This window comes from Eschrichtius robustus, chromosome 1, assembly GCF_028021215.1.
Source record: "Eschrichtius robustus isolate mEscRob2 chromosome 1, mEscRob2.pri, whole genome shotgun sequence".
Classification (NCBI taxonomy): Eukaryota; Metazoa; Chordata; class Mammalia; order Artiodactyla; family Eschrichtiidae; genus Eschrichtius; species Eschrichtius robustus.
In genome coordinates, this window is record NC_090824.1 from 161,442,487 (window position 1) to 161,453,662 (window position 11,176).

General features: G+C 47.9%; 1 protein-coding gene across 2 annotated transcripts; it reads left to right on the forward strand.

The window, feature by feature from the left end:
* Positions 1-41: 41 nt before the first annotated feature.
* On the forward strand, positions 42-10,623 carry MRPS11 (mitochondrial ribosomal protein S11). 2 transcript variants are annotated; one of them, XM_068557362.1, is made up of 6 exons: positions 42-386; positions 519-647; positions 5,794-5,892; positions 8,016-8,145; positions 9,371-9,436; positions 10,211-10,623. In XM_068557362.1, exons 1-6 carry the CDS (start codon positions 322-324, stop codon positions 10,316-10,318), a joined length of 597 nt encoding a protein of 198 aa, XP_068413463.1. In that variant the 5' UTR covers positions 42-321; the 3' UTR covers positions 10,319-10,623. The 2 variants fall into 2 exon arrangements, with proteins under 2 accessions (XP_068413463.1, XP_068413472.1); XM_068557371.1 differs by lacking the exon at positions 9,371-9,436.
* The last annotated feature ends 553 nt before the right edge of the window (positions 10,624-11,176 follow it).

Below are 11,176 nucleotides of genomic sequence, written 5' to 3' on the forward strand. Positions count from 1 at the left end.
GGCAGCGCGGGCACAGCATGACGGGAAGAGCTAGGTTCCCCGGAACTAGTAGAACGAACCATTCCAATATGGAGGGGTGGGTGAGGATCTCATGTTAGAAAACTAGGAAAAGGGGGGAGGATTCCCAGTGGCCGCTCTCAACGATAGTTATTATACATTATTTAAATGGGAAGAAAAATCTTTAATGTATGTTATAAAAAGGAATCAGGTGACTTTTCCTCTTCACCCTCCCCCACAAGCGCTCGTGGTGCTGGCTCCGCTCCAGCCCCGCCAAGCTCCGCGGTCGCCGCGGACGGGAGCTGACTGGGGTCAACTCAAGTCATGCAGGTTGTAAGAAACGCGGGGTCTTGGCTCTTGCGGTTATGGGTTTGGCCACCGACGACCAGGTAAGAATGATTATTCCCTACGAGCCTACGGCCACCCGCGGGAATTCGCTCCTGCCCGTGTCCCATGAGACACCTGGACTCCAGTTAGGACTCGATTAGGCCTGGACCTCACCGACCTTTCCTTCTCCACAGGGTCGCCGTGGCCGGAGTGCCGGCCCCCACCATCCACACTAGCGCCCAGCAGATGCAAGACGCAGCGGCCAAGCCGGAAGTTGAGAAGGCGAAGGCTCCGGCGCCAGCTCCGAACCGCAGCAGCTTCAGGTGAGGGCCACTTAGGTCCAGCTCTCGGGAGACTGGCACCACCCTCCAGAGTCAGAGAACCAGTGAATTCCCAACTCTTTGTCACTTGCCATCTGCGGGACCTTATGCAGATTAATCTTTGAGCCTCAGCTTTTTCGTCTGAAAGTGGAAATAACGCCGGAAGAGGTTGTAAGGATCAAATGAGATGAGCTTTGGCACAAAATGAATGCTCATGAACATTTGATGAATGAATGAGTGAACGTCGAAGTTGTATAGTAAATATCACCTTTGTTTCCCTCTGGGATCACGTCAGACTAACAACCTTCCCTGGGTCTCGGACACAAAAGGGGGCGGGGATGGGTGGCTACCCTAGGGTGTATGTTATTATGCACTTTTTTGAGTTGGTCTAAGGTCCAGGGTGGTTTTTGTGCTTAGCCCCAGCGACTGGCAACTTGCTTTCCACAGTGCCACTGCCTCTTTGTGCTACTTGTACTTCACTGTATTTAACAAACCTTTTCTAAGAACCTGCTTGGTGCCAGGCACCGTGCTAGGTGCTGGGGATACAAATGCAGAAGATCATTCCTCCCCACAAGTAGTTCACAGTCTACCACGGAAGACAAACATACAAATGTTTTCACCATAATCTGACTAGTGGTATATTGGAGGTAAGAGATGGTTGTTTTGAAGTATGAAAGAGTGAGTGTCTGACTCCAGAGGAAATCAGGCAAGAGTGCCAAGAAAATAATGTGAAGCTAAGAACTGAACTGAATGGGAGTTCAGCTGGAAAAGGTGAAAGGTCGTTTTTGGCAAACTAACAGTCTGTGTAAGGCATGCATTGTGAAAGAACGCAGTGTATTCAAGTGTATGTGTGATGGCAGATGAGGCCAGCAGGGTGAGAAGGAATCCGAATGCTGAGGGTCTTATCTGTAACACTGGGGCTTTTACGCAGTCCCCACTGTAGGCAGTGGGGAGCTGCCAAAGGAATTTAAGCCAAGATTCTGTTATAGTCACTCAGCAACGTCAGGCACTGTTCAAGGTGTTGGGGATGCATCGGTGACCAAACACACAAAAGTCCCTGCCCCCGTAGAACTTAAATTCGAGTGGATAGAGGACAGTATATAGAAAACAAGAAAAACAAGTACGACAGATTGTAGGAGTGTGTCTAGTGTTTGAGAGCAGCAGCAAGAAGGCCAACGTGGAGTGATTAAAAACAGGAGGTGGGGGCTTCCCTGGTGGCGCAGTGGTTGAGAATCTGCCTGCCAATGCAGGGGACATGGGTTCGAGACCTGGTCTGGGAAGATCCCACATGCCGCGGAGCAACTAGGCCCGTGAGCCACAACTACTGAGCCTGCGCGTCTGGAGCCTGTGCTCCGCGACAAGAGAGGCCGCGATAATGAGAGGCCCGCGCACCGCGATGAAGAGTGGCCTCCGCTTGCCGCAACTAGAGAAAGCCCTCGCACAGAAACGAAGACCCAACACAGCCATAAATAAATAAATACACCCAAAGTTAAAAAAAAAAACAAAACAGGAAGTGGGGGCAGGAGGGCAAAGGGGTGCAGCAGGCAGGCAGGGCTACATCCTGTCGGCCTTGTGGGCCATCGTGAGGACTTCAGCTTATTCTCTGAGTGAAGTGGGAAGTCACTGGAGAATTCTGAACGGAGGATTGACATGATCCTGCTTACATCTTAAAGGGTCCCTTTGGCCACTGTGTTGATATTGAACTGTAGGGAAGCGAGGATGGAAGGTGGGAGAAGTCTCCTAAGCAGCTAAAAAACTACTGAAGTAATCTAGGTGAGAAATGATGCTGGCCTGGACCAGAGTAGCAGCTGTGGAGGTAGTATAAATGGTCAGACTGATACATCTAGAAGATGACCAACAGGATCTGTTCATGTAAGATGTGCGAAAAGGAGAGGACTGAAGGAGCACTCTAAAATCTTTGGCCTAAACAACTGGAAAGATAGAGTTGTCATGAAGACGGGGGAGACTGCAGGAGCTTGGATTTGGGTGGTTAAGTTTGAGATGCTTCATTAACATACAAGTGGAGATACAATATTGACTATTAGAAATGGAGTTCAGGGGACAGATCTGGGCTAGAGGTATACATTTGGAAGACTCATCATATAGATGATTTTTTGTTTGTTTTGGGTTTTTTTTTGCCACAAGGCTTATGGGATTTTAGTTCCCCAACCAGGGATCGAACCCAGGGCCCCCTGGCAGTGAGAGCACCGAGTCCTAACCACTGGACCACCAGGGAAGTCCCTAGATGATATTTAAAACCATAAGATACAAGATCATCAAGAGAGAAAGGGTAAACAAAGAGAAGAAGAGGTCCAAGGACAGAACCCTGGAACCTCTGGCATTTAGAGATTTGGGAGATGAGGAAAAATCAGCAAAAGAGAAAGAAGAAACCTCCAGAGAAGTACTAAGAAAACCTGGAGGGTTTTTGTTTTTTTTTTTAATGTGGTTCAAGGGCAGAGAGATTAGCTATATCAAATGCTACTGATATGATAGGTCCATAGACTGATGACAGAATTGCTCATTGGACTTAACATTGTGAGTTGGTTGGTGACCTTGACTAGAGCATTTTTGGTGGAGGTATGAGGGGCTAAGGTCTGAGTGGCATGGGTTCAAGGAGAATAGAAGACAGGAAGAAACAGCAGGTATGGTCATTTCTTTGAGCGGGAATATAGAAAGGGGCAGGTGCTAAAGGAGGCTTTAGGATCAAGAGGTTTTTGTTTGTTTTTAGGTTGGGGAAATGACCACATGTTTTGCTGATGGGAATGATGCAGTAGAGAGGGGAAAGAATGAGGATGCCGGACTGCTGTCCTTGAGGGGCTAACACACAAGTGGAACATCATAACAGGAGAGAAGGCAGAGATTGTGGGCACAGATGTTTGGTAGTGGGAGCTGGAAGAGCTTCTGATTGCTTCTATTTCTCTGTGAAGGTCATCAGCGGGCAGTGAGGAAGCAGGAAAGAGTTGAAGGTCTGAGAGGACAAAAGACGGTACAAAATAGTCATCCAGGACAGTGAAAGGGTAATTGAACTGTGGATGCACTGTATGATTGCCAGCAATGAGGGCCCACTGGATGTTAGAAGTCATTAAAGTAAAGCAGCGGTTCTCAGCCTGGGGCGGCTGTGCCTCCAAGGGGACTTTTAGCAATGTTTGAAGGCATTTTTGGTTGTCACAACTTGAGGGACAATGTCTAGTTGGGTAGAGGCCAGGGATGTTGCTAAACACCCCACAGTGTGCAGGACAGCCCCCCCTCAGAGAATTCTCTTGCCCAAAATGTCAGTAGTACTGAGGTCAAGAAACTGTGATAGAGAGACAGACAGTAGGTACTACTGCACTACTGTGTATTTTTCTCTACCCAACTGTGCAGGCTATTTTCAGTCCTCGTCAGCCATTTGCAAGAGATGCCGTGTGTGCGGGCCTGGTTTGAGGATGGTATGAAGAGGCAGCAGATCAGCGCCAGAAAGCTTTGTCTTTCCTGTTTCTGGCCTGCCTCGGGGTGAACCACTTGTTCGTTTGTACATTGGACCTGGGAGGCTTAAAAGCTTGATCTTGTCTGCGCCTTCAGTTAAATGGTTCAAGCTCCAAATCCTTCCTAGTTCAAAAATCTTGGCCTATGTAAAAGGCATTATGCTGGTATGTTCAGACTTTAGAAGGCTTAAGTTTTTGACCCACAAGTCCATAGGGGAAATTATCAATGGGGAAATGATAATGTTTTAAATATTAATGTCATCTCAGAGCCTCGTCCACATTCCACCTCAGTGCAGGCTGATAAGCTGGCAACCTGCTGAGATGCTAAATCATCTCTAAGATCAGGCCAAGCAGGAAAGAATACACTTGTAGCTCTTGAATACCACTGTGCTACTGTTTTGTTTTTTTTAAATCTCTCTAGGAAAGCCAGTCAGGAGGATAATGCTCAGATAATAGTGTATTCTCTAAATCAGAACCCATTGTAGTTCAGGTGGCTGAGGGAGTACAAACACTGATCTGATCTGTACGTGTAGGCAGGGTGCAGCAGCAGGTTTGCTCGAGTCTAGAATAAAAAAAAAGCGCAGGTGGTGAGCAGAGCTCTGAACCAGGGTAGAGCCCCTTGACCCAAGGCCTGGCTTCCCTTGTTAACCCTGTTCCCCTATTTGTACTCAGTCTCTCCACCTGAAAGTGAAGAGTCCTGACCGAGAGACAGCCAGAGGACAGATCGGACTGAGATAGAGAGGGGTCTTGAACTCGACGTGATGTCTAGGCCAGTGTGCTAAACCCTGAGTTCACATTCTGACTCACTTGGGCTACTTCAGAAATGGATTCTCAGGCCCCATCCAGAAGTCTGGGGTGGAGTGTAAGCAAGAATCACGTGATCCAGCTGTTCAGCCAGCATGGACAGCCGCTGGTCTAGGATAGGGCTTGGCAAGTTGGCCCCTACCCAGATCTGGCCAGTTTCCTGTTTTTTATTGGACAGTAGTCACACCTATTAACTTACTGTTGTCTGTAGCTGTTTTTGCACCACAGTGGCAAAGTTGAGTAGTTGCAACAGAAACTTTACGGCCAGCAAAACCTAAAATATTTACTATCTGGCCCTTTACAGAAAAAGTTTGCTGACCTCTATTCCAGGGAATACTGGATTTTTTTTTTATAATAATGATTTTTATAAGTATTATTAAGATAATTTTGTCTTTTTTTTATTAAGATAATTCTGTCATATCAATATGATATGAAAAATCATATTGTTTGTACAAATGAACAATACTATAGTCAAGATATCTGTGGTTGATAAAACAAGAAATAGAGATTCGCCTTTATTTTTTTAAATGCAGAAAGAGTAGCTTATAGAGGACTGGAAAGAGTGATCTGATTATACTAGAAGGGACAGGGAAAGATGGGGAGCATGGATTAAATTCTCTTTCCTCCCAGCAGAAAGTCACTAGCTGTGTCTAGAGTCAACAACTCAGGAAACGGCTGCTGAAGCACCGTGTTCCCAGATGTGGCAGCAGCGCCAGAAGGGTTGGGGGCAGTGACCTCAGGAGCAGGTTGAGGCAGAGAGCTGCTGTTTTTTAGTATGAGTTTGTCTGTACCGTTGGCTTTTTTTAAACCTTGTAATTTTTTTTTAATTAAAAAAAAAAAAATCAGGACAACCGTACCTAAAATTTTTCTTCTAATTGCAGCATTTACCCTCCAATTCCAGGACAAGAGAGCTCTCTGAGGTGGGCAGGAAAGAAATTTGAGGAGATCCCAATTGCACACATCAAAGCATCGTACAACAAGTAAGCAGGGAAGGGAGCACCTGGTAGGGCTCGAGTGGGCTTCTTTCCCCTTCAGAGGGGGCGGGCAAGTCAGGCTGCCACGTTCTGCACGCAGACGCTGATGCAGAGGTCCCCCGGGCTCTCTCCTGGTTTGGGGAGACCACCTCTCTCTTTATATAGTTGATTCAGATTTCATGAAAATGTGAACTAGGTTAGGCATATCACATTCATAAGATTTCATTGCTGTCCTTGGGAATTGTATTTCCTGGTTCTGCTCAAGAGTTGGAGAAGAGTATATTTTACGGCCAGAAAGTCCCTCTGTGAAAGTATTTGTTAAGTGTTAGCACTGGGGATGGGTGACTAATAAATGAGAGAGATTATTTCAGAATATATGATTTACTAACAAACTAAGCAAAATGGAAACCTCCAAATAAGAGTTGCTCTAAAGTACTCGCTTTGGGCCACCGTGCACCGACCTCTGCCTTTGTAGGGCTGCACAAGGTTGGAAGACTAGCGTTCTGTGTGGCTTTCAGACAGTGCTGGGTAAGTTCCCAACTGTGTGTTGGCAACGGAAACCTTGCTGACGTCAGTAACATCTTTGCACACCAGCCCCCACTTGGAGATGGGATTGGTGTTTGGTCAACAGTCGCCTATGAAGCAATTTAGAGAACAATACAAGAGACTGTTGGTAGTCAGGGCTAGAGGGTAGGCACAGGCGAGGTGCCATAGGATGCATTTCAGCTTTCATCTGGTAAGCTCAGAATGAGAGCCCCTGGATTTTCCTCTCTTCTCAGGCTACTAAGGACACAGGTAAGCTCTCTTTGTTCGTTTGCTTTTCTAAAGGTCTGTGGCCCACTCTGTAGATCTCTGTTGAGGTTGTCTCAGGGACAAGCCATTCTCTTGTCTATTTCTACTCTGTTCAGTGTAGAAAACCCAAGAAGCCCTGATAGGGAAATGGCAGCCGTAGCCAGGCCAACAGCAGGTGGCCTGAGCCCAGGGCCAGCTCCAGCAGGTCTCCCCATAACCACTCTCCACTTCCCTCCGTGGTGAGTTCTCAGGGAGCTCTTCAGACCAGGAGACTGGGCAGTGATCAAGAGGGAAATGGAAAGCATGTCTAAGGATTTCTTGAAGTTATTCTTAATTTTAGTTTAACTTGTTAAAGAGTCCTTATCTTTTAGAGATATATACTGAAATATTTACAGATGAAATGATGTGTCTAAGATTTGCTTCAAAATAATCCATTAGTTAGGGGATAGAGGGGAGTAGAAACAGGGTTTATAGGTGAAACCAAATTGGATATGAGTTAATAATTGTTGAAGCTGAATGGTGAGTCCATGGGAGTTCAGACATTATTCTATCCACTCTTGTGTATATCTGAAACTTTACCAATGAAAAATCATTAAAAATTACCTGATCTGAAAATCTGATTTCTTAGGGGAAAAAAAAGAAGCCAGAAAGGACCCTGAATCTAATTTAAAACACTGGCTACAGGGAAGATACTAGGAGGAAAATATGCCACCTTTCCTCTGGATGACACTTAGCACCCTCAGATTATGGAGCTCCTGTTAGTCAGCTCAGGCCACTATAACAAAATACCACAAACTGGGTGGCTTAAACAGCATTTATTTCTCACAGTTCTGAGGCTGCAAGTCAGAGATCAGTGTGCCAGCAGGATCGGGTTCTAGTGACAGCTCTTCCAAGTTGCAGATGGCTGGCTTCTCGTTGTGTCCTCACATGCTGGAAGAGGCAAGGGAGCTCTCTGGGGTCCCTTTTATAAGGCACTAATCCAGTTTATAAGGGCTCCACCCTCATGACCTAATCATCTCCCAATGGCCCCACCTCCCAATACCTTCACATTAGGGGTTAGAATTTCAACATGAATTTAGGGGGCGGAGCCCAAACATTCCATGCATAATGGCTCTCTTTAGATTATACGACTTGTCAATTTTTAGTGAGGTTTAGGGGTTGATTCTGACCTTTCCTGGCACCTCCTACAGGAGTTCAAAAAACACTCATCTCATAAGCTCAGAGTGAAAGCAGCTAACGGTCTTTTTCTTTCACACTCGGGCTTGTCTGGGCATGGGTTAGCACTCTCTTACTCCCCTGAAGAGCCATTATTCTGTACACCTCCCCTCCTTTCCCAGCACACAGATCCAGGTAGTCTCTGCTGCTCACCAGCCCCTTGCCCGCGCTTCCTGTGGCACGGAGGGGTTTCAGAATGCCAAGAAGGGCACGGGCATTGCAGCGCAAACAGCGGGCATAGCTGCCGCGGTGGTAAGTGTGTGTTCTTTCCGGCTCCCTCTGTGCTGGGCTCCACTTTCTGCATGGCTGATCACTGGCAGGAAAATTGTCCTTGAGGCAGCTACCCTAACATTGGGGGTGGTTTGAAGAGGTGTGTGTGAAAAGGCTTCTCTTTTCTCTTTCTCTCAGCTTCAGTAGAAGTGAAACACTCGGTTCATTCTAGAAGAGGCAGGAGCCAGGTGCTGAAGGCTCACCGAAGCCTCCTGGATTTAAAGCCCAGTGCGGTGGGTGGGGTGTGGTTGTGGTAACGGTCCATCTGGAGGAGGGGTGGCATGTGAGGACTCTCCTGCAGTACCAGAGGGAGCGTGAACTGTTGCGGACCTTTCTAGAAGCAAGGTGGCAGTGAGCTGCAGCTGGTGTATTTATTCAGTATCTACTATACGCCAGACACTTTACGTTCATTATCTTGAATCCTCAGAAGACCCTCGGTATTGCCCACATTTTTAAGAGTCATTTAGGATTCAGGGTGTGTGGCTTGCTCAGAGCCATGCAGCCAGTCCAGTTCTCTGAAGTGACCCCACCAGGTCTGGGACCAGGGCCTGGGCACTGTCTGCTACCACACAGGCCTCACAAAGGTTCACTGCCAAACCGGGAGTATCTCTGGAAGGAAAACCTTGACCTTCAGACAAAGCTTGATGCCCCAAAATACTGATTGCTATGTATCAGTGATCATCAAAACATACTAAATGGCCACCAGTGGGCAGGTTTATACACTTAAAAGAAATATGTCAGTGTTAACGGTGGCTTCTGTATGGTGGGTTGAGTGACCTGTGTGTTTTCCAGACTTTCTGCAATAAACTGCCTTTATAAACAAGAAGGAAAATTTTAACTATAACTAAAGATTAAAACGATAAGATAACACTTTCTAAGAGGGTACTGAGGCTTAGCCTTGGAGTCCAGGGCACCTTATGGTCTGAAATTCTGCATTTATCCACCTGGGAAAAATCTGAGCGATATTTAGAAGTCTCCACTAGGTGGCAGTGCTGTCCTGGGCGGAAAGAGATCCCAGCTGACTGCTGGTGTCTGTCCTGCACCTCAGCCATCTGCTCTTTGCTTCCTTCCCTGTCTTCTGCCTGTTTACATGTGTGGGTGCTTGTTCCATGGAGCTCATAACCCTGTTGCTCCAGGTGGCAGTAGCAAGGGGCTTGGATGTCGCACTTCTCTCTCAGAGCACTAACCACTTGCTGCTCCTCTCCAGAAAGCTACGGGGAAGGGTGTGACCCACGTCCGAGTTGTGGTGAAAGGCCTGGGGCCAGGGCGCTTGGTAAGTGACCTCGCTTCTTCACAGCCTAGCATGTGTGCTTGCTTCTTCAGTTAGTGAGAGAAACGGGGGTGAGAGCAGAGGAGGGAGAGTGGACCCTGTAGTGGATTTCCCTAACGGCTTGAAGTTTCTTTCCATTGCCTCTAATCTACTAAACTTCTCAAAGCAAGCCCTGATCCCTTAGTTTCAATTCATCAGACACTTACGGAGTGCCTGCTGTGTGCCAGGCACTGGGAACAGAAAGGTGGCCCCTGGGGGACTGTCACAAACGGGTCCCTCAGTACAGACTAGTGAGTGCAGTGGTAAAGCTTGTGCCCAGGGTGCTGGGAGCCTGTTGGGTGTGATCAGGAAAGTGTCCCCAAAGAGGTGACATCTCTACTGATTTTTTTGAGAATGACGAGGGACTAACCAGGTATGCGTATGGGATTGGGGGTGGGGGGATCATTCCAGGCAGAGGAAACTACAAAAGCATAATGCTTAAGATGCGTTGAGATTTACAGCAGTCTTTGTTCTTAGATTGTAAAGCGCAAGGTGGGACGTGGCAGGTGGGATTGGAGATGTGGGCGGCGTTGAGGGCTTGGTGAAGGGGTTGGTAGGGAGAGCTCTGTGAGGGCATCACGTTGGTACTGTAGATATCAGAGCCAGTGAGCTTTCTCATCCCTACGCCGCACCCCCCCCCCCCCGCCCCGCCCGACCGGTTCCTCTCCGAGCCCTGTCTGGACACACTGGGCCATCGTTTCTGGGACCGTGCCATCCTGCTATTCCTTCTCCTTCCAGTCTGCCATCAAGGGACTGACCATGGGGGGCCTGGAAGTGATCTCAATCACAGACAACACCCCCATCCCGCACAACGGCTGCCGCCCCAGGAAGGCTCGGAGGCTGTGAGGGGCAGGAAGCCTGCACCTGAACCTGACCTCAAGTCCCGCCTCCCGCTGGACATCATGGAAAGCACACTGTCAGAGCTCTCTCCAGGGAGGGCTTGTTAGAGACCCTTCAGGCAGTAAGGGAGAGCTCTGCCTCCTTATGTGATGGCCTTTGCTTGTTCCTTCGACTGGAGACCAGTTTGCCCAGAAGTGACGCCATACCTCTCTTGGACAGGAAGGGAGCTACAGGGGCAGCTGTGGCCCAGACTCCAACCAGTAAATGCTGCAGCTGCTCTGAAAAAAATAAAAATATCTCCACCATCTGTAGTAATTTGTGGGTTTTTTTGCTTCCAGCGTTGCAAACAGTAACCCCCCACTTCCTCCTGAGAATGGGATTGTGAATTGAGGTGAGACCCTCGATGGAAGGATTAAGATGTAAATGTGGGCCGCTAAGTACCAGGCACCTTCCTCTTTGGTTTCACATATTTCCTTTTTAGCCCCTTAACCAAGGTTTCCAGAGCTCATTAGCAACTTTTCTTACTAACTTGTAATTTGGCCCCAGATTGACAGCTTTGTGCCTCCTCCCTCTGGAGCATTCTGATAGCAGGTTTCACTGTTAGCAGGCGTGTCTGAAGTTAATTAGCCCTAACAATACGGGAGAGTGATCCTGGAATCGGGTTCCCTTAAGTGTGAACCATCAGAGACTCCCCACAGTCAAGGCTGCGTTACACACTCCGTGAGTGTCAGCAGCCCCAACACCCGAGACTGCATGACCCTAAAGGAGGGAGGGTGGAGCGGTATAAACAGGGTTCTCTAGAAATTAGGGGAGATGGAGGGATGGGCGAGAGCAGAGCCCAAATTGAGACGTGCAGGAAAGCGA

Coding starts and splice junctions, on each gene's coding strand:
- MRPS11 (XM_068557362.1), top strand. CDS start 322: ATGCAGGTTGTAAGAAACGCGGGGTCTTGGCTCTTGCGGTTATGGGTT. Junction 5,893..8,015: donor ATCAAAGCATCGTACAACAA/GTAAGCAGGGAA, acceptor CTCCTTTCCCAG/CACACAGATCCAGGTAGTCT. Junction 8,146..9,370: donor CGGGCATAGCTGCCGCGGTG/GTAAGTGTGTGT, acceptor GCTCCTCTCCAG/AAAGCTACGGGGAAGGGTGT.